The 27,847-nt window shown below is 46.6% G+C and overlaps 1 protein-coding gene across 6 annotated transcripts in view; it reads right to left on the bottom strand.

Moving 5' to 3' along the window:
- Window positions 1-27,847, bottom strand: part of NOX4 (NADPH oxidase 4) — a 191,178-nt gene that overhangs the window by 72,697 nt on the left and 90,634 nt on the right. For all 6 annotated transcript variants that reach the window (XR_009555216.1, XM_060234961.1, XM_060234959.1 and 3 more), the window contains exon 11: window positions 25,921-25,981. Coding sequence is in view for 5 of the 6 variants with exons in the window: in XM_060234961.1 (XP_060090944.1) it covers window positions 25,921-25,981 (61 nt within the window). In the remaining variant the exon portion in view is untranslated. The remainder of the gene's footprint in view (window positions 1-25,920; window positions 25,982-27,847) is intronic.

Here is a 27,847-nt window from a genome sequence, read left to right as displayed (position 1 = left end):
CATCTGATCTTGGCAAAGAACATGATTGTAACAGCACATTCTTCCGCTGACCACAGACTAACCATTTCTTCCGCGTCGACGGCTTTCTCATGCTTGGCACATCCCCTATCTCCATCAGTTATTAACTCATATATCTTGCTCTATGCCGTTACTAAAAACCACATCAGCCCTTATGTTTAAATGGATTTATGGCATGCTCAGGCTCTTCGGCTGCAATCCAAAAAGCTATTAGAGGCAACCTGAGGGATTCAACACACCCAGTGGGATTTCTGGCTTATTTCCCTTAAAAGAAAAAAAAAACAACAGAAAAAAGAAAAGAAGCTACGTACCATACCATAAACTGAATTTCAACTTCCTCTCTGCTGAGAAAGAGTTTACTATGCAGCATAAGGGGAGGGGAGCTTCAGTTAAATATATTTTAGAAAGCTAAAGGTAGTCCCCTGTGCAAGCACCAGTTGTTTCTGAGCCTGGGGTGACGTCGCATCACGACGTTTTCACAGCAGATTTTTACGGGGTGGTTTGCCATTGCCTTCCCCAGTCATCTGCACTTTCCCCCCAGCAAGCTGGGTACTCATTTTACTGACCTCGGAAGGATGGAAGGCTGAGTCAACCTTGAGCCAGCTACCTGAACTCAGCTTCCGCCGGGATCGAACTCAGGATTGTGAGCAGAGAGTTCGGACTGTAGTACTGCAGCTTTACCACTCTGTGCCATGGGGCTCCTTGTTAAATACATGCATACATATTTAACAGCCTGAGACCCTGAAAAGCTGCTGCCAATGTGAGTAGACAATACTGACCTTGAAGGTCTGTGATTTAGTATAACACAGCCTCATGTGCATTCAAAGATATGATGCAACAGTGCAACAAAGTCTCTGCACCCAAGGCACACGGCACAAGGTATCATGTAAGCCAACCAACGTTAGAAATGGTAATAAGGGAGTTGAGAAGTTAAGCATCTTGAAATATACCCCATTTATGTTCCTTGCATTATTCACAATATGACTGTCCTTGATAAATGTAAGCATTTGTATATTATTATTTACATTACTATATGGCGCAGAGTGGTAAAGCTGCAGTACTGTAGTCGGAGCCCTCTGCTCACGACCTGAGTTCGATCCCAGCGGAAGCTGGTTTAGGTAGCTGGCTCCAGGTTAACTCAGCCTTCCATCCTTCCGAGGTCGGTCAAATGAGTACCCAGCTTGCTGGAGGGAAAGTGTAGATGACTGGGGAAGGCAACGGCAAACCACCCTGTAAAAAGTCTGCTGTGAAAACAACATCACCCCAGAGTTGAAAGTGACTGGTGTTTGCACAGGGGACTATCTTTACCTTTTTATTTATTAAACTTTAATAGTACCCTCCTCCCTCTAAGCTGAGTTAGCGTGAGCTAGCTCACAGGTTTTTAGACTCTAGCTCACACATTTTTGTCTTAGCTCAGGAAGGATGACCCCAGAGCACAATAATTTACACAGTAGTTCACAATTTTAATGCCAGTAGCTCACAACTTTAATACTAGTCGTTCACAAAGTAGAATTTTCGCTCACAAGACTCTGCAGCTTAGAGGGAACATTGCTCACAGGGCGGGCTCAGAGCAGTGTGCAACATCTTACATCAAAACATTACAAACAACCCACTAATCTAAACATCCGGATCAAATACAAGAATCTCAAAACACAAATAATACACGAAAAAGCATAAACCTATATGGCGTCACAGCAGTCCTTAGCAGTCTGATTCAAATGCCAAAGTCAGACCTCCCAAGCAAGACTTCCATTTTGAGTGCCTGGAATTTGAGTCTCCTGGAATCCTTAGAGTCCAGCAAAATTCTCAAGGGAATGTTGAAAAATGGAAGGGGGGGAATTAGAGGTTTTGGAGCTCTGCTTCTGTGAGCTCCTGACCAAAATGAGGCCTGGCAGAGCTCCTTTTTGAAGCAGGAGCTCCTTTGCATATTAAGCCACACACCCCTGAGGTCGCCAATCCTCCAAGAGCTCTTAGTACAGGGCCTACTGTAAGCTCCAAGAGGATTGGCTACATCAGGGCTGTGTGGCCTAACATGCAAAGGAGTTCCTGCTACAAAAAAAGCCCTGAGGCCTGGGTAAAATGCAGGAAGAAGTCAGTCAAACTATCACCAAGTTCCTTAAGGGCAGCTGCTGTGAGAGCCCTCTCCAGCCCCACCCACCTCACAGGGTGTCTGTTGTGGGGGAGGAAAGTAAAGGAGATTGTGAGCCGCTCTGAGATTCTTCGGAGTGGAGGGTGGGATATAAATCCAATATCTTCTTCTTCTTCTAATATGACTACCTTATTTGGGCCGTATTCAAGTCTCAACATCTGCTCCCAGTAGGCCAGACTCACCCTAACCACTGGGTGAGGGATCGGTTCCCTCCAAAAGCATCTTCCTTCACTACCTACTGCTCAGCTTCAGGGAGTGAGCGTTCTCCTTCTCTGTGCATAGTATTAGATGCTTCCTCCTGAGGTTGCCAACTCTGAGTGAGAAATACCTAGAGATTTGGTCTCTACTATTGTTTGGAATGTAGATAGGAATGCATTTCTGTAGTCTGGGGGCTCCATGGCACAGAGTGCAGTACTGCAGTCCAAGCTCTGCTCATGACCTGAGTTTGATCCCGGTGGAAGCTGGGTTCAGGTAGCCGGCTCAAGGTTGACTCAGCCTTCCATCCATCGAGAGCCAGTTTGGTGTAGTGGTTAAGTGCACGGACTCTTATCTGGGAGAACTGGGTTTGATTCCCCATTCCTCCACTTGCACCTGCTGGAATGGCCTTGGGTCAGCCATAGCTTTAGTAGGAGTTGTCCTTGAAAGGGCAGCTGCTGTAAGAGCTCTCTCAGCCCCACCTACCTCACAGGGTGTCTGTAGTGGAAAGTGGGGAAGGTAAAGGAGACTGTGACCGCTCTGAGACTCTGCGATTCAGAGTATAGGGTGGGATAGAAATCCAATATCTTCCTTTTCTTCTTCCGAGGTCGGTAAAATGAGTACCCAGCTTGCTGGGGGGGAAGTGTAGATGACTGGGGAAGGCAATGGCAAACCAACCCGTAAAAAGTCTGCCATGAAAATGCTGTGAAACCAATGTCACCCCAGAGTCGGAAACGACTGATGTTTGCCCAGGGGGATTACCTTTACCTTTTTTAATCTGGGGGCAGAAGGGAAACAGAATGCAACAAAGCACACTGCTTCAAAGGGAAGGGAGCCATGGCAGTTAAACCGATATAAAACGATTACACAGCTGTAGCTGAGTACGCCCTAAATCAAGGTAACGAACAGTAACAAGGGCTTTGGCGATATTCCCCAGGCCATATCTTCTAGAGCTGTACCATCCGCAGCTGCTGAAACGCTGCAGGTTTGCATTGGTCAAAGAATGCAAACATCACCCGTGCTTGCCAGATCGGGCTACGGATCCTTTTCCTTGCAGCAGCTCCTTGCGCTAGATCCCCCTAAAAGGCCTTTAAAAAAAAAAAACCCTCCTCCAGTTTGGCCTGCAGCCACGGCGTGCAATTCCAAGCAGCGAAACAACCCAATCTATCTTAGATAATGCCTTTGCGGCTCTCCGTATTCCTATTTCAATGCGGCTTTTTTAATGGAAGAAAAGGCATTTCGCCATAAGAAAGGGTCTCCCCTACTGTGTGCTCAACTGCATTTTTTCTTCATAAAGGACTTAAAAGGCTCCCTCTGACTGCTCCTCCAATAGCTGCTCAGAAGCAAACAGGGCAGGGCTCACCAATCAAGACACAGCGGGACCCCAATTAAACTTCTTGTTCCTAACATAAACTGCGAGAGTCCATCTAGAAGAGTTATGGGGAAAAGAAAGAAAAAGAGTGGAGGGAGAGAGAGACCCTGGATATATTTTCCCAAGACCGTGTTTTCAAAAATTCAACTTCCTGTTAACATCTTATTAAGCACAACTAGGGCTTTTTTTTGTAGCAGGAACTCCTTTGCATATTAAGCCACACCCCTCTTACATAGCCAATCCTCCAAGAACTTACAGGGCTCTTAGTACAGGGTCTACTGTAAGCTTTTGGAGTATTGGCTGCATCAGAGGGGTGTGGCCTTATATGCAAATGAGTTCCTGCTACAGATAAAGCCCAGAGCACAACAACTGAAATCCTATGCAAACCTTTGCTCCCTCAGAACTTATGTTTTGCAACCTCAGTCTTCGAAAATAAGTTTCTCTGCTCCAGTTTTTTGCAGAGGCTGACTCATATCAAATGTTGCTACGTTTTGAAGTTGTCTTGAAATGGAGTGCGTTTCATCTTTTTCGCCTGGTACCCACTGGGGTTTCCAGATCGTACATAACCCTCTGAAAACAATACATACAATCAGGTATTAAATGCTACACAGTCAAGCTGTGATTCAGTGGAGTTTTACTGCCATGGCTCCCGGAACAGGACTTGGCAAAATCCACTGTGAAAAAGCCAGGATTCTTTGACCGCAAATTTTTGGCACCAGGGCTTCCCCCCCCACACACTTTTTTTTTTTGGTGAAAAGCTTTTCTGCATTCCCATTTTACTCATTTGTGTGTTCTTGTTGCTTTGGATGGGGGAGCATTCTGTTCCACATGTGCTTCATTCCCTCTAGTGGTCGGGAATTATTAGGAAGGGAATTGAAAACAAATCAGCCAGTATCATAATGCCCCTGTATAAATCGATGGTGCGGTCTCATTTGGAGTACTGTGTGCAGTTCTGGTCGCCGCACCTCAAAAAGGATATTATAGCTTTAGAGAAGGTGCAGAGAAGGGCAACTAGAATGATTAAAGGGCTGGAGCACTTTCCCTATGAAGAAAGGTTGAAACGCTTGGGACTCTTTAGCTTGGAGAAACGTCGACTGCGGGGTGACATGATAGAGGTTTACAAGATAATGCATGGGATGGAGAAAGTAGAGAAAGAAGTACTTTTCTCCCTTTCTCACAATACAAGAACTCGTGGGCATTCGATGAAATTGCTGAGCAGAAAGGTTAAAACGGATAAAAGGAAGTACTTCTTCACCCAAAGGGTGATTAACATGTGGAATTCACTGCCACAGGAGGTGGTGGCGGCCACAAGTATAGCCACCTTCAAGAGGGGTTTAGATAAAAATATGGAGCACAGGTCCATCAGTGGCTATTAGCCACAGTGTATGTGTGTATATAACATTTTTTGCCACTGTGTGACACAGAGTGTTGGACTTGATGGGCCGTTGGCCTGATCCAACATGGCTTCTCTTATGTTCTTATGTTCTTATGATGTAATATTACATCATTTATGTCCACCGTATCTCCCCACAAATTTAAACTGCAGGGGTTTATGCAGGACATCAAGCAGTGTACCACTGAAGTGGCCACTAGAGGGAGCAAAACACGTGTGGAATAGACCTCTCCCCCTCCTCCCGCAACAATAGGAACACACCAGCAGGGAAAATGAGGATCGAGAAAATTCTGAATTCAGAACATGAAGGCTTTTTTTATATATATATATAGAAACAGCCCAGCAGGGACTCAGCTGCATATTAGGCCACACCCCCTGACAACACCATTGTTTCACACAGGGCTTTTTTGTAGAAAAAGCCAAGCAGGAACTCATTTGCTTATTAGGCCACACCCCCTGCGTTCCTGCTCAAAAAAAAGCCCTGACAACGCTTAAACCAGAGTGAAGCCAGTTTAAATTGGTAATGTAGACATGCTTTAAGGATTGTTCATTTTGAAAAACCAGAGGAGAAGGGTTTCAGTTCTCCTCTTCCCTATGGGTCACAGCAGGGTAAAAGATAATAAATTTGTATCACCCCAGATAACATGAGATTGGCCAAATTTTGCTAAAACTTTCTATGTCGATCAAATCCTTAAACCTGGCAGCTTACCGCCAAAGTGCTCTCTCTGTCTTCTCTTTCTCTGCAAGTCTCCAAGGTATCAGATTTAATCAAATTGGGGGTCATGCGAGGGAAAGACAAAGCAGAAGTGCAATCCTAAACCAAGTTAAACCTTTCTACAGTCCACTGAGTTCAATGGACTTAGAAGGGCATAACTCTGTTTAGGATCACCCAAAGGGTGATTAACGTGTGGAATTCACTGCCACAGGAGGTGGTGGCGGCCACAAGTATAGCCACCTTCAAGAAGGGTTTAGATAAAAATATGGAGCACAGGTCCATCAGTGGCTATTAGCCACAGTGTATGTGTGTATATAAAATTTTTTGCCACTGTGTGACACAGAGTGTTGGACTTGATGGGCCATTGGCCTGATCCAACATGGCTTCTCTTATGTTCTTAGGATTGCACTAGTAGACACAACAGCAAGTTCTCCCAGTGAACAAACACAAAAGCGAAGTTAATGTTATTCGGGTAAGGCACCAGTCTTAAGAGTACTGAGCGGGAAGGGGGGGTGCACCCCATTGAATAAAACAGGAGCTCTGAGTAGACCTGCCTAGGATTTCTTCCTAAATCGCCGTCTCTTAAATTGTTTTCCCAGCATGGACGGGACATGTACCAGCAGAACGCTGAAAGGATAACACAGCCTGGGGTGTGAGGACCTTGCAGCCTCTTGCATGAGAAAAGCGCTTACCCTCAAAATACCCTTTTCCCCTTTGCAATGGCTGTTACATTAGTTTCTTCTGTCATCTCACATCTGTTTGCACGCCTAGCAACCTAAACCACTTTAAGCAGGACAGGAAGCAGAGACCATTCACACAAACAGAGGTGAAGAGCAACCCACGCTCTCCCACCCCCAAGCTACAGCTCTTCTTTGAAGCTACGCCCGTTCTTACGATTTTGGTTGGCACTTCCCCAGCTTACTAAACAATGCACCTCAGCCAACATTACTATTACTGTGTCAATTTATCAAAATTAATTCAATATTGAAGCTTGAAAGTGTGGGAATATTGAGTGTTGTAGACAGAAACTGAAAAGAAAAGGCATGAGTTTTCAATGTCTTCCCCCCCCCCCTCTTTTAAAAATAACTTGTTCCGGTTGGAATTTCTTTATTCTCAATGTACGCTGGATTCCTTGAAAATTACATCTTGCAATACCAGCCACCTGTGTGGCTCAAGAATGGCTTGTGATTGCCATAGAAACCCCCCATTATCCAGCATTCAGACACACTGTGCTACAAGCCATCCTTTTATACCCTTCCAATATGCATATTGGATATATATACATAAAAGAATTCTTTTCAAACAATGAAAAGGTTTAGTTTTGAAGCTGATCTGTTTTGCTGAAACAGACATTACAGCAGTGGCCCTCAACCTTTTTGGCACCAGGGAGCAGTTTTTTGGAAGACAATTTTTCCATGGACCGGGTTGGGGGGTGGGGGGCAATGGTTTCGGGATGATACAACTGTGCACTTTATTTCTATTAGTTTCGTGTGCTGGTTAAGTGTGAGGCTCTTATCTGGGAGAACTGGGTTTGATTCCCCCACTCCTCCACTTGTAGCTGCTGGAATGGCCTTGGGTCAGCCAGAGCTCTTGCAGAGGTTGTCATTGAAAGGGCAGCTTCTGGGAGAGCTCTCTCAGCCCCACCCACCTCACAGGGTGTCTGTTGTGGAGGAGGAAGATAAAAGAGATTGTGAGCAGCTCTGAGTCTCTGAAATTCAGAGTGGAGGGCAGGATATAAATACAATGTCTTCTTCTTCTTCTTCTTACATTGTAATATATAATGAAATAATTGTACAACTCACAGACCGGTTGCTAACAGGCCACGGACCAGTACTGCATTACAGGATATAATATAACCCCTGGGGAACCATTTGACCCATTCTGTCCCTTTGGGATTGGGACAGATGGCATCTGTAGTCAGATGGGGAAAGTTAGAGAAATGGAAAAGGTGGACCATGCACAGATGTTTCACATCTGGGAGGTGAGCACCATATTAAAACCTCCCAAGGAGACCTCCAGCCTCACACCCCCGCTCCTTCCCTCTTCAGCCCTGGAGGCGAGAGGGCCTTGACTGGCATCCTCCATTTTGGATAAGGGGATCGACTAGGGAGGGGCCAGAGTACTTCCTGACCCACAGGCAATCCTCTCTTTAGTCAGGGTTTGACCTATTGTATGGCCAGGGAATGGGTGTGAAGGACCTGAGGGAGGAGGGAGGGAGAACATAAGAACGTAATAGCATAAGAGAAACCATATTGGATAAGGCCAATGGCCCATCCAGTCCAACACTCTGTGTCACACAGTGGCCAAAAAATCCCCAAATCAGGTGGTCCATCAGTGGGGTCAGGACACTAGAAGCCCTCCCACTATTATCCCTCTCAAGCACCAAGAATTAGAGCATAACTGCCCCAGACAGAGAGTTCCAACAATACGCTGTGGCTAATAGCCACTGATGAACCTCTGCTCCATATGCTTATCCATTCCCCTCTTGAATCTGGCTATGCTTATAGCCACCACCACCACCTCCTGTGGCAGTGAATACCATGTGTTCATCACCCTTTGGGAAGGGAAGAGGAGGGGGAGGGAGAGATAGAGAGAGGGAGGGGAGAGAGAGGAAGGAAGGAATTCTAATTCATTCAATAAACTACAGACATGCTTGATCACAGAGTGAGGACAAGATATTGTAAGCTGCTTTGGTTCCCGGAGAAATGCAGGGTATAAATGAAATTAAAAAATAAATCAAACAAGGAATAAATATCCAAATAAACAGCATAAAATGAACACCTGCAAGCTCAATCCTTGCCCAGTTCTGCAAGGCCTGCAAAACAACACTATTTCGAAGGGCCTTCAACCAAAATGTGTAGATGCCAAACACCACTGAAGAATGGCATGATGTGAGCACCTAACTGTTGTTTTAAAACTGCACTGATAATTTTAAATTGCAACCTGTTTTAACTTTGAATGGACTTGTGATTGTGATTATTGTTTCTATTGTTTTATTGTTGACGTATGATGTTGTGAGGCGCCCTGAGCCTGCTTCGGCGGGCCGCGGGGAGGGCAGGATGTAAATGTGAAATAAATAAATAAATAAATAAATAAATAAATAAATAAATAAATAAATACATAAATAAATAAATCCTAGTTTTGCGCGCTTAAACATATTATTCTTGTCAACTTGGAAATGTCTCTTTAAAACACACACACACACACAGAGAAGGGAATATCCTTGCAACTGGTGCAAAACCGCCCCCAACAAAATAAAACCTAAAACCCAAACAGAAGAGCAAAGTCTGCCAGAACAGCACAAGAAAGAAGCGTCCTACATATTTAGTCTTTTGTTAAAAGCAGAATATGCATTTTCGCTCTCCTATGATGACTATAGTCTTTCCGGTGATAAAGTGTTCCTTTGGGGAAAAAAGTCTCCTCGTTATGAAAGAAAACCATTCCCAGCTTCAGCAGCCTAAATTTCTGCAGGCGAGGAGATGGAGACTCTTCAAGAAGAGCCCCTGGTATAAATCTTAATTGGCATGGAGGTTCATATGAGACGTGTGATTATCTATGGGCAGAGGCCCTCTGCTTCCCCGCCCCTCCCCATTTGAAGAAGCAAGGGGGAAAGGGTATGCTGGACACCTCCAAAACCGAGGGGAGGGAAATTGGGATACTGTGCTATGCTGCCACAAAATCCAGATTTTCTCCCCGCCTCCCACACCCACTGCAAACCCTTTCTGTTTTACCCCAATCTCTGGAATTGGGCTGTTGCTGAATAGGCTATAGCAGGGATGGCCAACGGTAGCTCTCCAGATGTTTTTTGCCTACAATTCCCATCAGCCCCAGCCAGCATGGCCAATGGCTGGTGCTGATGGGAGTTGTTGGCAAAAAACATCTGGAGAGCTACCATTGGCCACCCCTGGGCTATAGCGCTTCCAATCTCCAGGGGGTAGCTGGAGGTCTCTTATGGTTACAGCAGAATTCCAGGTGATGGAAATCAGATCACCCGGAGAAAATGGCTGCTTTGGAAGGTGGACTCTAATGACACTATACCCCGTTGAAGCTGCTCCCCTTCCCAAACCCTGCCCTACTTTAGGATCCACTCTCCAAAATCTCCAGATATTTCCCAGCCCGGATCTGGCGACTCTGATAAGCCAGCAGCAGGAGAAAACACTAAGCAAAGACGAATCCTTGCTTTGTGGAGCGGTCTCAGAATTCAGAAAGAGAAATGTCCCCATTAAAAAAAAAGAATTAATTTGTGTGCTAAGCAGCAGATAAAGGAACAGAAATTCTAAATGAGGGCAATGGGCTAGGGTCAGAAAAATAGGTGGTGGAGCTCATCCAGGGATTGTTATGCAGCTGCACCTACTATTCAATGGACAAGGAGGTGGAACTCTCAGAAAGGTTCAGGAGCTGCACTCCTTTGAGCTCCCACGGAATCTGAGGCCAGGTTAGGGGCATCGTTCCCCTCTAAGCTGAGTTAGTGTGAGCTAGCTCACAGTTTTTTTAGCCCCTGGCTCACACATTTTTGTCTTAGCTCAGGAAAAATGGCCCCAGAGCAAACTAATTGATGCAGCAGCTCACCACTTTAATGCCAGTAGCTCACAAAGTAGAATTTTTGCTCACAAGACTCCACAAGGAGTATTAGTTAGGGTCAAGGGAGATATTATGCAAACGGAACCAAAGTTGATACAAAGGAAGAAAGTTTAAACCCCATCCAATTTGCACTGCCTTAAACTGCTAAACCCCTGATTCCTCCAGTCTCTCTTTCTAGGGTCCTAAATCCCTGGATACAAGGATATAACCTATGACTGAACTCAACTGCCCTTCCAAATGAAGAAACTACAGAACAAAGGATTCTCTTTGGCTTTTCATAGCCTTTTCAAATTTAGATCATATTATTCCATTGGCTCCGTTTACTTCTCCTGCTGGTAGGAGGTTTCCCACTCTAACTCAAGCTCTCCCCCCCCCCCACTGGAGTCTGAGGGCTGCTGTAAAACATATCCCCTGAAGCAAGTATTCAGTCAATGTCAACCGGTTACCTGTCTTCCACCCAATTAGCCACATTTGCTGGATTTTATGTCTCTAGCCAGACCCAGCTCATGTTTCATAAACACCCTGAAAAAGGATTTTGGAGAAGGGTTGGCCTTATCTAGATAATCTCTGAATCACCACAGAGCAATGCAAACATGCCTGGGCCATCTTCTGTGAAATGCTGGCGGGTACAGCGTCCCCTCATCCTCCTATGCCAAACCCAAAGCAATATATATATATATACACTCAATAGTTGGCAACTTTAGGTCAAGTCTGGGTGACTGCCTTTTGGAATGTTTAAAAGCTTAAAACACCTTTCTATTGATTCCACACCCTGATCTTCCAACAATCCAAAACCGCACCAGGCCCCACCAGAAATGCAGCCAAAATCTCACCAGTATCTACCTCCTCTTCCTGGCTTTTCCCAGTATCCTAGAATTCTTCAAACTTAATCTCACCTTGTCCTTGACAGACCGTGATATGTCCACAGTTCTAAGGAACATGATCAGTTTCGTAGATAAAAAGCAAAGGTAAAGGAAAGGTCCCCTGTGCAAGCACCAGTCATTTCCGACTCCGGGGTGACGTTGCTTTCACAACGTTTCCACGGCAGGCTTTTTTCAGGGTGGTTTGCCATTGCCTTCCCCAGTCATCTACACTCCCCCCCCCCCAGCAAGCTGGGTACTCATTTTACCAACCTCGGATGGATGGAAGGCTGAGTCGACCTGGAGCCGGCTACCTGAACCAGCTTCCACTGGGATCGAACTCGGGTCATGAGCACAGGGCTCCGACTGCAGTACTGCAGCTTTACCACTCTGCGCCACACAGATAAGACATTAAAAAATTGGTTCTGCTAGTTTCAGTGTTTGAGGGTTTTTGGGGGGGTTGCCTTCTTCTAGTAGGGTTGGCAGCTCCCCCCTCCCTGATCCAGGTAGGAGTTCCCCTGCTTTTGCAGGTTCCTCCTTGCCTCTGGGGGGAGGAACCCCATCTGCAAATGCCCCAGAACACAGCACAATGACATCATCACACTGCCAACATTGCATGATGCTCTAGGTTTTAGAAAAAAACTCTATGGTAACTTTGGTTCAAAACCATAGAGTTTTGCCCAAAGCATAGAGCAGGGGTGGCCAAACTATGGCTCGGGAGCCATATGTGGCTCTTTCACACATATTGTGTGGCTCTCAAAGCCCCCACCACCCCACTGGCCAACTTGGAGAAGGCATTTGTCTCTTTAAATCATTTCACTATGCTAAGTCAGCCAGCAGCTTGGAGAATGTGCTTCAGCGGGGAGGGCGGGATATAAATTAAAATTATTATTATTGTTGTTATTAGTAAAGTTGCTTTCTTTCCACCTTTCTCTTCCCTGTCTATTTGCCTTCCTTCCCTCAAACATATGACATTCATGCCTTGCGGCTCTCAAAACATCTGATGTTTATCTCATGTTCCATGTCAGGGGTGGCCAACGGTAGTTCTCCAGATGTTTTTGCCTACAACTCCCATCAGCCCCAGCCAGCATGGCCAATGACTGGGGCTGATGGAAATTGTAGGCAAAAAACATTTGGAGAGCTACCGTTGGCCACCCCTGTTCTATGTGGCTCTTATGTGAAGCAAGTTTGGCCACCCCTGGCTTAGAGTATCAGCGGTGTGATGCTGTCACTTCTGGGTGATGTCACTGTGCTGCACTTGTGATCAAAGGGAGAACCTGGCAAACCTACCTTCTAGTGGGTAGTTTGTTGCAGAAGAACCAAAGCAGACTCATTTAGAGATTAACTCCATTTATTCCAGCATAAGTTTTTGTGACTCAGAACTAGGGATGCCAGTCTCTAGATGGGACCCAGGCATCCCCTGGAATAACAGTTCATCTCAAGATGACCATGATAGTTCCTCTGGAGAAAATGGATGCCTTGAGGAGTGAGGTCTGCAGCACTGTCCCCCACTGAGGTCCCTGTCTTCCTCAGGCTCCACCCCCAAATCTCCAGGAGTTTCTCAACCTGGATCTGGAAATCCTATACCACCCCCATCCCCTCACTTCATCAGATGCACGGGAGCATACAGCCATAAGGTTAAAGCATTTCGATTAACGGCGGGGCTTTTTTGTAGCAGGAACTCCTTTGCACATTAGGCCACACACCCCTGATGTAGCCAGTTCTCCAAGACCTTACAATAGGCCCTGTAAGAAGAGCCCTGGAAGCTCTTGGAGGATTGGCTACATCATGGAGGAATGGCCTAATATGCAAAGGAGTTCCTGCTACAAAAAAAAGCCCTGATTAACAGCTGCAAACACAGAAAGGGAGGGCACAGATACAAAGGCCTGTTTAAACAAAAAATAAAAAATAAGAATCAGGGGGTGACACAGCATGACAAGGTCTAAGGACTTTCTTAATTTTCAAATGGAATAGTTTGTAAATTTGGGGGAAGCACTGAAAACTGACTCATATTCAAGACATAATGCAACATTTTCAAGAACATATTTGTTTAAACAGAATTTTTTTTAGCGACAATTGATATGCCATTATATACTTTCTGATAATCCATCATTAGAGAGTTTAATAATTTCAATGATCTACAGATTAGATTACTAAACAAGCATGCCAGTAGTCCTATCCAATCTGACTTTAAAGAGAGAGATTTTTTTTTACAAATAAACTCTCTTTCATTTACTATAGCATTTGTTTTCTACCTTCATTTATTACCTTTTCCTATCTCTCAGATGGCAAAAAAAGATAAAGATATACGTGCTATGGTAGCACAGGGTGCAGCAGTTTGCAGCTCTCTCTGGTTATACTTGCAATTTTTTCTTGTAGAAGATATTTATACTTCTACATTCCATAAATATGCCAGAGAGTACAACTGTATATGCTATGCTACAAAGTATACATTCTATGTTCTTAAATAGGTACAAGATTTTTACATTTGACAGAAAAGAACGTATTGGGTCTATGGCCATTTATTCAAAATTTTGCATTTCCCTCCTGCAGAAAAAAAGTTGTCCTCTCCCCTGCCCCCCCCCCCCGTGACTTCTATATTTTTGGAAATTTTACTCCTCTCGTGTGTGCAGTAGGGATGTCAGCTTGGCCCCTGCAAATAGCGAGAGCTTTCAAGGGAGAAACCCTTGAGAACCCAACAATTCATGAGTTGTGACATCACTTCCTGCAAACGCCCAGAAGTGATGACACAGCCACCCATAAATTCCCAAATAGTCTATGATAAAGACCAAAGGAGGAAAGACAGGTTGAACATAAAAGACAGACAGATAGCAATTCTAGCAATGATGGAAACATGAGCTGGGAAATGAAGGAACAATCCTGCCTGTGATTGCCTGGCAACCATCCAAGTACCTGCCACTGCTTCCAGGTTTACAGGAAGTCAAAGGAAATGACACTGGGGTTGCTGGAAACCACCTACATAATTTCCCCCCATTTTCTCCTTTCCCCTCCTCCCTTTTCTGTTCATTACTAACCCAGCAAATTTGGAAATGGCTTGGGAAAAGTTCAGGTGTGGAGTGGGCTCCTTCAGCTTGCCAGCAAGCCAAAGACGATAAGAGAATGTGTAGACATGCAAAAGAACATTCCAATGTCTGTGTTCACATAAGGATGTGGGGAGGGGCCATTCTCAAGAGACACCTCATGACTGGCAGAAGCAGTCTCTGAAGTGTGTCCAAATGCCATTAACCGGGGGAGCAAAGGAAAGAGCAGGAGCCCTGTAGCACCTTAAAGACTAACAAAATTTGTGGGCGGGTGCTTTCGCGAGTCACTGCTCACTTCTTCAGATACAGTTAGCATGTGAATCCATCTGTCCTTATATCTTGGGAAGTGGAGTGATTTCATATGCCAAATGTCAATAGCAGGGGAATGACAATAGTAGGCGTGATTGGATTAGGTGCGATATGCAGAGGGGTAGTAGGCATAGAGAAATCGGCACCGGTAATGAGACAGGAAACCAAGGTCTCGATTCAGTCCAGGAGGATGTATTGTCTTGCGCTTCAATATCAGTTGTAATTCAGCAGTCTGTCTTTCTAATCTCCCTTTGAAATTTGGAGAGCACAAAGCAGTGCAAGTCAATACAGGGGAATGATCGAGGTCTGTAACGGGGCTGCAGCTTCCTGGGGTACGGGCATCGAGAAGAGGATGCAGAGGACTTTTTTGTAGCAGGAACTCCTTTGCATATTAGGCCACACACCCCTGATGCAGCCAATCCTCCAAGAGCTTCCAGGGCTCTTCGTACAGGGCCTACCGTAAACTCCAGGAGGACTGGCTACAACAGGGGTGTGTGGCCTAATAGGCAAAGGAGTTCTTGCTACAAAAAAAAAAGTCCTGTGTTGTGTCAAGAAGACTGTGATCCTAACTGGCAGAGGGGTGGTCCAGGTGGCAGCAAGACCCAGCCTGCCTTTTCGCTTTGGTACCTGACAGCTCGCAACCCCCCCCTCCACCTCATTTCTGCAGCGCTTCACGCTGTCTGTGGGATCCCTGCTGGGGTTATTTTTAAAAGAACTTGATTCGCACACTCCCGTGGCCTTAGGAGGCTAGCAAAGTAAAAGGCAGGGAGGTGATGCATTAGGCAGAAGTGCCTCCAGGGCTGCTTCACATAAAGGCAAGGGGAGGAAATTCCTTTATGTATATATTCATTTAATGGTCTCAGGTTTGCTTTTCTGTTGCACGCTCTTTAGAAGTTCCCGAGATGGTCTGCAAAATTAAGGCAAGCCACAATGGTATGGGAGAACCAGCAGGAAAACATCAGCTTTGGAGTTGCTAATAAATACCACAGCATCAAGCAATTTGGAACACTTTTAGGGAAAGAAACAAAACACCGACAAACAAAAAGCAGGAGCTGCAAAAGAGGGCCTAAGCAGCGCTCAGACAGATCAAAACACCGGCAATGTGAAGTAAATAGGAAACAGTCAAGTTAAAAAAAAAAAATGAAATGAAATCAAAGCATCAGAAAATATTGTCCCGCTGTAAATGCTGGGGGCGGGGGAAGAGATTTCCACTGGCATCTAAAACTTCACAGATGTGGCGCCATTTATGGGCTTTTCTTATAGCAGGAACTCCTTTGCATATTAGGCCACACACCCCTGATGTAGCCAATCCTCCAAAAGCTTACAGTGGGCCCTGTAAGAAGAGCCCTGTCAGCTCCAGAAGGATTGGCTACACCAGGGGTGTGTGGCGTAATAAAGCAAAGGAGTTCCTGCTACAAAAAAAGCCCTGGCCATATGACTAAGAGCGAGGCAATGCGAAGTTGAGGCAACGGTAAATACCGTATCTGTAGCATCCAGACCCCCTACCTTTGGAAGGTGTACGTGGAGAAGGAGAAAGCACGTCTGCAGAGCCTCATAACCATTGGGCCAAGTTTGTACAGGACGAGGTGGCCTTTTAGATACTCTGGCAGAGTATCAGGATATTGAGGAAGAGACTGTAGCTGTCTCAAAGCTCAGCTTCTAAGGGAAACAAGCGAAGATCTACAGGGGTGTCAAACTCATTTGTTATGAGGGCTGGACCTGACCTAAATGAGACCTTGTCGGGCCGGGCCATGTGTGTACCTATTTAAGATCAGGTAGCAGAGATATAAACTACTTAAAGGACACAGACAAACATGACTAACGATTTTTTTTAAACTTAAAACATGTTTAAAACAATAACACTTGATGGTCTTAAAAGTACTTTCTTTATGTTTCTCTTGTGCGATCCAGGGAACCAGGCAACAGAAGCTCTGGCTCTTTCCCTCCCTCCCCAAGGGACCAGGAAGGGTCTCAACCAATGGAGAAAATAGAGGCCTTGCTCTGTAGCTCCTGTTGGATTGAGCAAGCCTTACAAAGCAAGCTGAGATGCAGAAGGAAGCAAGAGAGAGGGAGACGGAAGCAGATGACAGCCAATTGCTCCGGGGGGGGGGCTGATAGGAGCCTTACGGGGGTCTGATTCAGCCCCCAGGCCACATGTTTGACACCCCCAATCTACAGCTTGCATGAGGAGCTCGTGTCTACACTGTGAAAATCCCAGACCTGAGAGAAACCAATATTCACCTCAAAAATGCAACCTTCGCTGTTATTTGCTCTCTGAGTATCTAAGAGTTAAAAATCTGAAATGGCATAACTTAACGGGCCTCGCAAAAGCTGTATGTGAATTGTAAATAATTTTAAGTCTCAATACTGGACCTCCTCATTTCTCCTACCCTGGTTGTGAATGAAAGTAATTATTTATGCCGTTTCCCTGATGCTGCGTTGGAACAGCCACTTGAGTTCACAGTCTGCCAGTAGAAAGGTGGGGCAGAGACCACTCTGGTTAAACGAAGAAGCACAGCACCGCTGCTAAAATGTCATTTAAAACCTGAACCGGCACAGTTGATAATAGTCATTCATCTGAGGAGGGGCCTTTTGCAAGAAATGAACCAGAACTGCGAACATTTTCGATAACTATTAGGTGCCAATATTCTGGATGTTTTCCTCTTCGGGCGCATGCAGCAGAATGACATTAGTTTCCTCTTTTTGATCCTGCTCTCTGTATTTTTTTTTTTTTTTAAATTAGGCTGATTTGTATCAATGACTTTCTGCTGTTATTATTGGTGGAAAATTTAGCTTTGACTTTTTTTGGGGGGTGGGCGCGTTGGTCATGGTATGATAGGGTTGCCAACCTCCAGGTAGTAACCGGAAGTCTCCTGGGATTATAACTGATCTCCAGGTGAGAGAGATTATTCACCTGGAGACAACGGCCACTGCGGAAGGTGGACCCTATGGCACTATACCCAACTGATGTCTCTCCTCTCCCCAAATTCCTCCAGTTTGGGGCAGTGGTTAAGTGTGCGGACTTGTAGCTGGGAGAACCGGGTTTGATTCCCCACTCCTCCACTTGCAGCTGCTAGAATGGCCTTGGGTCAGCCATAGCTCTGTCAGAGGTTGTCCTTGAAAGGGCAGCTGCTGTGAGAGCCCTCTCCAGCCCCACCCACCTCATAGGGTGTCTGTTGTGGGGGGAGAAGATATAGGAGATTGTAAGCCGCTCCGAGTCTCTGAATCAGAGAGAAAGGTGGAGTATAAATCTGCAGTCTTCTTCTTCACCCCTCCTCCGCTTGCAGCTGCTGGAATGGCCTTGGGTCAGCCATAGCTCTCATAGCAGCTGTCCTTGAAATGGCAGCTTCTGTGAGAGCTCTCTCAGTCCCATGCACCTCACAGGGTGTTTGTTGAGGGGGTGGAAGATAAAGGTGATTGTGAGCCACTCTGAAACTCTGATTCAGAGCAGAGGGTGGAACATAAATCCAATGTCGTCGTATTCTTCAAACTGGAGGTCCCTTTCAGCTCTATTAGTCTATAATTTAGGGGGAGGTATTTGTGAGTTTCCTGCATTGTGCAGGGGGTTGGACTAGATGACCCTGGAGGTCCCTTCCAACTCTATGATCCAGTGATTCTAAGCCCTCCCTCCTAGGCTCCACCCCCAAAATCTTCAGGAATTTCCCAACAAAAGCGGGCCATCCTAAGAGGGTACCCTCAGACCCAAGTAGAGAGTCTCTATGGTCATCACTGGACTATCAGGGGACACAACAAGGGAGGATGGGACCCTTTCCATGGCTGTTTTGGCCTCCAAGCCCATCCTCTCCCCCATGGTTTTACTTCGCAGGCCTGGAAGGCTCAGTCAGCAATATTGTTGAGGTTGCTTAGCAACTCACAATCAGAGGCTATATTGGCACTAAAATAAAATTCACACGCTGATATAATTTACCAACATGAAGAACAGAGGCCGTGGGTGGTAAACCCAGGGCCGCACACATGCACGCACATTGCACTTCCAAATTTAAAACTGCTGTTAAGGATCAATCAGAATACCATGGCAGAATCACACCAAGTAGAGTTGCCAGATCCCCCCTAGAGCATTTGTTATGAGGGCCGGATCAGACATAAATGAGACCTTGTCGAGCCGTGTGTGCGTCTCATAAAATGTAATGCCAGTTAGCAAAGATATAAACTTTATAAAGGACACAGACAAACACAAAGATTTTTTTAAAGCTTAAAATAAAACATGCTTAAAATGTTAGAACTCATTGGTCTTAAAGGCGCGTTCTTTGTATCTCTCCCATCCGATCCAGGGAACTGGGCAAAGGAAGCTCTGACTCCTTTCTGCTTTCCCCAGGGGACCAGGAGACGGAGGGGCCTCAGCCAATAGAAGGAAGAGAGGCCTGTGAGATTGAGCAAGCCTGGCAAAGCAACCTCTGCCTCCCCCCCTTTCTCCCCAAGGGAGGAGCCTCAGCCAATGGAGAAAATAGAGGTTCTGTGTGATTGCACGAGCCTTTCAAAGCAAGCTGTGATGCAGAAGGAAGCAAGAAGGAAGCAGATGACAGCCAGTTACACAGGGGCCTGATAGGAGCTTTCCGGGGGCCTGGTTTGGCCCACAGGCTGCATGTTGTACTCCCCCCCACATCCTAGAGATTTGGGGAGGAAGCCTAAGGAGGAGAGAGACCTCTTGGGGTACAATGGCATAAAGTCCAGCCTTGGAAGGAACCGTTTTCTCCTGGGAAAGTGATCTCTGTAGTCTGGATATAAGCTGTAATTCCGGGGGGTCTCCAGGCTCCATCTGGAGGTTGGCATCCCTATCATCAAAGATTGAGCCCATGTAACAGAGTGAAGTGTCAACTGTGCCCATTAATTAATAACAATACAGCCAGAGCAGCTGTCCCGCCCCGGACGGACTGGGACTTAAACCCGCACCCCACCTGCTGCTGGCAGAGCCCCGCAACACATTCACCAGCCCAAAGGCGAACCCACCGGCCACCCCTCTAGGACAACCCACCTGCACACGGGCCGGAGAAGCGGCCCACTCCGAGGTGCATCGGCGGCTCTCCCCTGTGCCCGGGACCGAGGAAATGACGCCGCAGCACTCTGACAGGTGGCTGTTAGGCTGGCCCCAAGCCAGCACCAAGGGGTGGGGGTGGGGGCAACGGCCCCAGGGGGAGAGCCAGTTTGGTGTAGTGGTTCAGTGTGCGGACTCTTATCTGGGAGAATCGAGTTGGATTCCCCACTCCTCCACTTGCACCTGCTGGAATGGCCTTGGGTCAGCCATAGCTATCGCAGGAGTTGTCCTTGAAAGAGCAGCTGCTGTGAGAGCCCTCTCAGCCCCACCCACCTCACAGGGTGTCTGTTGTGGGGGAGGAAGATATAGGAGATTGTGAGCCGCTCTGGGACTCTGAGATTCGGAGTGGAGGACAGGATATAAATCCAATATCATCATCATCATCATCATCATCATCACCACCACCGTCCTGAACCCAAGACGGGAGGCGGCAGGGTCCAACAGAGGCCGGCTCCCATTCCCCTGCAGAAAGCCCTGCCCAGCCAGGGCCGGAAAGGCCTAAGCACAGGGGTGGTGATGCCCAGCGTCCCACCTTAAGGGGGGGCGGAGCCAGGAGGCAGGGCCAAGTGGAAGAAGGAGGGGCAGGCAGAGCAGGATAAAAGGCAGCCAGCTCGGGAGATTGGGGAGGAGTGAGGCTGGCACGACAAGGGGCAGTAAACAATGAGGGAGAGCAAAGAGAGAACCCCTGAAGCGTACAGCAGGGGAGGAGAGCCTAAGGTGATGAAACCAGGCCTCCTCCCATTTCTGAGACCTCCCGCAGCCAAGGGGAGGACCTCCAGGGAGCGGGCGAGGCGATGGTGACTGCCGGGTACAAGGGGGATGCTCAGGGGGAACGTGACAGCGGCTAATGCCACCATGCATCACAATCCAGAGGGCTTGCACATGCAAATCCATCCACACCGTACATGCAGTAATGTTCAGAAAATGTTCGTCAGCAGACTATGCTGGGGAGACACTGCAGTGTTCAAGAAAGAGGCAAATTGGACATAAAGCACAATAATTTAAACAAAAAAAACCCTGTGCATGGGCATTTTAACTTTCCTGGTCAACCCATCAGAGACCTCAAAGCAGCCATCCTCAAAAGCTAAATTCAGGTGTACAGGCAGGACCAGGGCTTTTTTTGTAGCAGGAACTCCTTTGCATATTAGACCACACACCCCTGATGTAGCCAATCCTCCAAGTGCTTAGAGGGCTCTTAGAACAGGGCCTACTGTAAGCTCCAGGAGGACTACCTACCTCACAGGCTGTCTATTGTGGGGGAGGAAGGTAAAGGAGATTGTAGGCCTCTCTGAGACTCAATATAAATCCAATATCATCATCTTCTTCTTCTTAGTTGGTCTTAAAAATATTGCTTTTTGTTGGCTAGGGTCACCAAGTTCCTCCGCCGCTCTGGAAATTACTAGAACTTCACACTGGAAACGTCTAGGATTTGCGGTAAAACTCTATGGTACCATAGAGTTCTTAGTGCGAGTCCTAGAGCGTCGCCACATGCCATCCCCAGTGCAATGATGTCACTTCTGGGTGACAGCATCGTGTCAGGGCTCTTTGGGGGTGGGGATGCCCCCGCCCCCAGTGGGAACTTGGCAGCCCTGTTGTTGGTGTGCTCACGAGAAGGTTATGCCCAGAATAAAATTTTGCTGGTCTTAAAGGTGCCACTGGACTCAAACTTTCTTCCATTGCTTCAGAGCAACATGGCTACCCACCTGAATCTATCTCCATTCGAAAAGATGTGACTGGATTTTCTTAATATGGTTTTCTACAATGGCAGCCCCGTTTTAATAACCACAAAGACCAAAAGCTGCATCAATGTTCCCTCTAAGCTGCAGAGTCTAGTGAGCAAAAACTCTACTTTGTGAGTTAATGGCATTAAAGTTGTGAGCTACTGCATAAATTTGTTTGCTCTGGGGCCATTTTTCCTGAGCTAAGACAAAAATGTGTGAGCCAGAGGCTAAAAAACTATGAGTGAGCTCACACTAACTCAGCTTAGAGGGGAACACTGGCGTTGAGTCCCATTTGAAAAAGCAGAATATTGTGTTGTTTGTTCCATCATTCTGACACACCCACTCCTGTCATTTTTTGCACGGAAACAACATGAGGTCAGAACAGACTGGAATTCAACAGGGTACAAAGGAGATAATTGCTTGATGGCTTGTTTGTTTACCACAGCTCATTAGATTTTTAAGAAGAAAACTTCACCAGCAATTAATTTATGTTAGCTAATGAGGAGATTCTGTCACATTCTTCGCCTCCCACTCAGAAGCCGCAACCTTGTCCCCCCTCTCCTCTTTCTGCTCCCCCGCGCAGCTGGATCAGACGCTGTCAAACTGCGGCTGCTATCGATTAAGAGCTTTGGTTCTTCAGCTGCTCTAATCGCTTCCCTTGGGTCACGGAGGAGGATGGATTGCTCAGCATCTCACTCTAACTTTTGATCACCAAATTATGGCAGGAGGTGAAGGTCCACAGCAGGCCACAGAGTACCTCTGGGCCTCAGGGCTTTGTAGCAGGAACTCCTTTGCATATTAGGCCACACACTCCTGATGTAGCCAATCCTCCAAGAGCTTACAGGGCTCTTCTTACAGGGCCTACTGTACATTCCAGGAGGATTGGCTACATCAGGGTGTGTGGCCTGATATGCAAAGGAGTTCCTACTACCAAAAAAAAAAAAAAAAAAACCCTGGTTTAGCTCAAAAAGCAATTATGGGAGTGGAGCAAGACTTTTTTTTTTAGCACGAACGCACAGGAACGCAGTAGCTCATAAAGTAGAATTTTTGCACACAAGATGCTGCAGCTTAGAGGGAACATTGCTCAGAAATAAGCCCCAATTTTATGCAGCAGCCCTTGCTCCCAAGAGCGATTCTTACAACAGATCGACAACAGCTAACACGTGGAGCCAGTTTGGTGTAGTGGTTAAGTGTGCGGACGCTTATCTGGGAGAACCGTGTTTGATTCCCCACTCCTCCACTTGCACCTGCTAGCATGGCCCTGGGTCAGCCATAGCTCTGGCAGAGGTTGTCCTTGAAAGGGCAGCTGCTGTGAGAGCCCTCTCCAGCCCCACCCACCTCACAGGGTGTCTGTTGTGGGGGAGGAAGGTAAAGGAGATTGTGAGCCGCTCTGAGACTCTTCGGAGTGGAGGGCGGAATATAAATCTAATATCTTCTTCTTCTTCTTCTTGGAGAATTAGTGCACAACACCGGTTACGGGACTCCAAAGAGGCGGCATATACATCCACTAGATAAATCCAGGGCTTTTTTTTTTTTAGCAGGAACTCACAGGATCACAGTTCCAGCTGGCTTGGCTTGGTGTCAGGGGGTGTGGCCTAATATGCAAATGAGTTCCTGCTGGGCTTTTTCTACCAGAAAAGCCCTGGAGTGGAGCAACATGGATCAGGAGCACACCAAGGTGAGAAGAGTTAACCACGTGTGCACCCACTCACAATCCTCCCCACCACCACTACAATAGCATCCAAAGTTTAACGCCAAGCTGAAATACAGTCAGAAAAAAGGGATAGGAGAATATTACTCTGATTCACTATGCTGATCATGGCTGTCAAGTCTGTTTTCCTTGGTGTTTCGTTACTAGAAAGCAAAGCCATGCCCTCCAGCCTCAACGCGCTTCAAAAGGTGCCAGCGAGGATATCTGGCTTCAAAACAAGCAAGCCCCGCTACTTCCGGGCGCTGCAAGAGAAAGCAGAACGAATGAAGAAACCAGAAGGGGAAACCAGGAAAGCAGTGTTAAAATCTATAAATATTTACAAATGCAACATTTTTTTTCCCAAGCTGGAAAAAAGAGAGAGAGAGTATAGCACAGCAACATGAAGATATCAAAGACTTTAGCCAACTGGTGTGCTCACAAAGCATACAAAAGCCGACAAATCCACATATAATGGTTGACTGTGATTACTCTTCACAAGGGTATATCACTCCTCTGCCAAATTATAAATATGGGGAGGGACGGTGGCTCAGTGGTAGAGCATCTGCTTGGTAAGCAGAAGGTCCCAGGTTCAATCCCCAGCATCTCCAACTGAAAAGGGTCCAGCCAACGTAGGTGTGAAAAACCTCAGTTTGAGACCCTGGGGAGCCGCTGCCAGTCTGAGTAGACAATATTGACTTGAGCCCGAAAGATTCTACAAACCCCAATAATATTGACTTTGCTGGACCGAGGGTCTGATTCAGTAGAAGGCAGCTTCATATGTTCATATATGTTCATATTGCTCTCTATATCTAGCCATTCAAACTGTTTTCAGAGAGGTGGCTATCCCAAGGCCTTTCTGAACTGAACAGACAAATGGGTAATTAAATTCACAATGAGTAAATTACATTGTGGAACTTAATACTCTATCTATGGAAACTTGCAGAGCCTTACTATAAATTAAGTGGCTGTTCCATCGGAAAGAGCGCCACTTAAATTGGATGAAATCGTCAAACTTCATTTAAAGGGATGGTAACGGGGTTTTTTTTGAGCAGGAATGCACAGGAACACAGTTCCAGCTGGCTTAGCTTGGGGGAGAGGGGGTGGCCTGATATGCAAATGAGTCCCTGCTGGGCTTTTTCTACAAAAGAAGCCCTGTGCGAAACAATGGTGATCTCAGGGTGTGTGGCTTAATATGTAAATGAGTCCCTGCTGGGCTTTTTCTACCCCCAAAAAAGGCCATGGATGGTAGAATGCAGACTGTTGCCAGTGTATGTAGTGATGGTCACTAGCAATTATTTCCATTAATTTTGCTGGCCTGAATCATTCTCCACTGTTTTTCAAGTTGATAATTTTTTATGGCCCGTGAATGATGTTATAAATATCCATAGGGTCCTTGGCAGAAAAAAGTTCCCCACCGCTGCATTACTGGGAGGGCTTGGCTTCACCAGAAAACCACTTCCCCATAGCCATCTCCAGCGTTGCCAAAGCAGCATACAAGATGCCAACCAGGTGATACAGCACTGATTACATCACTCCGTCCCAATCCAATAGCCTAACTGGGAGGCAGGGCTGGTGAGGGAACAATATCCTCAAGGATGCCCCATGCGATAGGTTGGCTTCATAAATGACCAAGACCACATCCAAACACAAAAGCCAACCACAAAAGAAGCATGGTGGCATAAACACTGGACTTCACCATGTTTACTTTCAGGATAGTGCACCATTCATAAAAAAATCAATTTATCTGGAAGAGAAATGGTGGTTTTCCCCATAGAGTCTAGTCCGCCAGAGTGAAAGGAGAAGGATGGGGGCGGGGGGAGTCCAAAGACACGAAACTCATGAAAGATCCTTTTTTCTTTGCGTAGAAAAAGTGACAATGACAAGAAAATGACGAAATCTCAGAGGAAGAAAGCAGTAAAACACTGAGGTGATAAGGTGGAGAGGACACAACAAGGAGTGGATGTGTAAGGCAGTAAGGAAGAAACTCAGGGGGGCCAGAGCTTCCTGCTCAACTCCAGGCTTGCTCAGTAGCGGCCTGCTTCCTGGGGCAGAGGAAAAAGCCCGCCAATAATGCTGAGGCTAGCTCTTTGAGAACTCTGAGGTCAGGTTCATGGGCAGGCCCAAAACCCAAAGCGTGGGACTAAACAGGGACCATGAAGAAGATCCAGCCTCACATTCCCTGCTCCAAGTATATCTTGCTTGCAATCCTTCCTCCGCTCTGAAATATTCATCCAATATTCCCCTCGATATCCAGCCCGCCTTGTCCCAAAAAACCAAAATTACTGTTCTCTTCTTGGTGGAATCCCGGAGGACCTCGATGCGCTGTGGGGATATATTCACAGCCCGTGAGAGTAGCGTATCGCAAGATGAAAGCTCTTTGGTAATCTCAGTGTGACGCTGGTGTTAACTAACCTGGAAGCTGACCAAATGGCTGCTATTAAAAAATCCCCTTATCTAGGAACTGCACATTTCTGTACTTGTACCGCTGTCAGCATATGTGGGCCCAGAGGCAAGCAGGTTACTGAGCAGGAAATATATTTTTATTGGAAATTTTTAAAAAGCCAAGCTGAGACCGACACATCGCTAATAATGAACGTGACAATCTGAATGCTTTGCCCAGGTGAATAATAACAACGTGTCATCTAACGACACAAATGAAGACATCCGTTCCTCCGACAGGACCAAGCGCAAAAGAGGGGGAAGTTAAGTCAACGGGCTTCAAATGAGACAATTGGCTTGTTTCTGAATTGGAATTATGCATACATGGATGCTGACGGGGCAAAACAGTGTCACGACAATTTACCTGGGCTATGTTGCACATACCTGTCCAGTCCCCAATGACTTTAAGATGGATGCCAAAAGTTGCCTTGTTCGCTGTTGGGCACTGCAAAACAAAAAATAACAAGACCCAAGTGGTGAGTAAAAAGAACATATTGCTTAGCGAACAAACATGACCAGCAATGGCATTCAAGGGCTGGATATCTGATTGGAGGGAAGTATCCGGTAGGGTGCCGCAGGGCTCGGTTTTGCGCCTGGTATTTTTTCAATATTTTTTATAAAGGATCTGGATTTTGGGAGGGAGGGACTGCTAATTAAATTTGCAGATGACACCAAACTGGGAGGAGTAGCAGGAGAGTGCAAAAAGGGAAAGGGAAAAAGCACTTTGTATGCTTTCCTTAATACAATATACCACGGTACTGTATTTTTCTCACCTCAAAGCCCCACTATTTCTGGCATCCTTCAGCTTTATGGATTCTCCTACTGTGCAATGCTTACAGAAAGATCTACACAGCTTGTGATCCACCAAGATTAACACGGCCTGCTAGCCATGAATGGTTTCATGGCCTGCTTGAAAGCACAAGGCAGGAGTGCCAAGATCAAGGAAGGAAAGAGTGAAGGAAGGAACTGGTACAGAAGCAGCAAAGAACCTCTCCTCCCACTGGCCCAGTTTGAGCCAGAGAGCTATGTTTTTGATTAAGCAATCAAAACATGTAAGAGATGTGTTTGAACATCTTCCAGAGTCTGGCCTGTCCAACCACCAGTTGAGAAATATGGGCATGCATTTGCAGATCCCATAAATATAGAAAATTCTATTTGCCAACTCTTTCCTTTAAAAAACAAACAAACAGGACGACCTTGTGCTACCCCTGTGACATAACTCCAATGGAGATAGAACGAACTTTGAGTCCACTGGATTCTTCAAGACTAACAAAAGTTTAAATCTGGGCGTAAGCTTTCATGTACACACACGCTTTTTCAGATAAAGAAGCATGCGCGCACACAAAAACATGTGCCAAGAATTAAACTTTGTTGGTCCTGGATGCCACTGGAAGGCCCCAGCGCCAGGGTTTCTCACACCACAGCCCGCCCTCCCCCACTCCCCCATGATGTCTATTTGCATGCACAGCCCAATGACATCACCAGATGACATCTCCTGCTTCAAAGCGAGCTGGAAAGACCTCTTCCTGGGCATGGGGCAGGCCGCACCATGCCTGGATGGCAGCGGGCGACTCAGAGCCAGGCTCTGAGAGTGCTTGCTGCCACGCCCGCCCCCCCACCCCCGTTGCCAAGGCTTGGGCAAACTCGACAAGGTCAGGAACGCAGCGGGTGCACTTAAAGCTGGGCTCTGAGCATGCTCACTGCCACACACACCCCGACTTCACCACGGCTTGGGCAGCCTCTGCAAGGTCAGGAACGCAGCAGGCATGGGTGGCATGTGAGGAGAGGGGGCACCTCCTCGTGGCTCTAGGCTAGGGGGCGCCCCAGGCCGCCGTCTATTTGGCTGACTCCCATGTGCCGGCCCTGGCCGCTGGGCTCAAACTTTGTTCCGTTGTTTCAGATTAACACAGCTACACACTTGCATCTGCCTAATGGAGACATATCAAGATGGGTGGCCATGTTAGTCTGTAGGGGAGGGGAGGGATGGTGGCTCAGTGGCAGAGCATCTGCTTGGGAAGCAGAAGGTTCCAGGTTCAATCCCTGGCATCTCCACTAAAAAAGGGTCCAGGCAAAATAGGTGTGAAAAACCTCAGCTTGAGACCCTGGAGAGCCACTGCCAGTCTGAGTAGACAATACTGACTTTGATGGACTGAGGGTCTGATTCAGTATAAGGCAGCTTCATATATGTTCATATATGTAGCACTGGAAACGAGCAAGAGTCCAGTAGCACCTTAAAGACTGGCAAATTTTGCAGCGCGGTATAAACCTTTGTGAGGCACTGCCCACTTCTAGTTGTATCAAAGTGCACAGT

Source organism: Heteronotia binoei, chromosome 3, assembly GCF_032191835.1.
Source record: "Heteronotia binoei isolate CCM8104 ecotype False Entrance Well chromosome 3, APGP_CSIRO_Hbin_v1, whole genome shotgun sequence".
Lineage (NCBI taxonomy): Eukaryota > Metazoa > Chordata > Lepidosauria > Squamata > Gekkonidae > Heteronotia > Heteronotia binoei.
The sequence above is the reverse complement of the archived record's forward strand: the minus strand, read 5'-3'. Positions and strand labels throughout refer to the sequence as shown.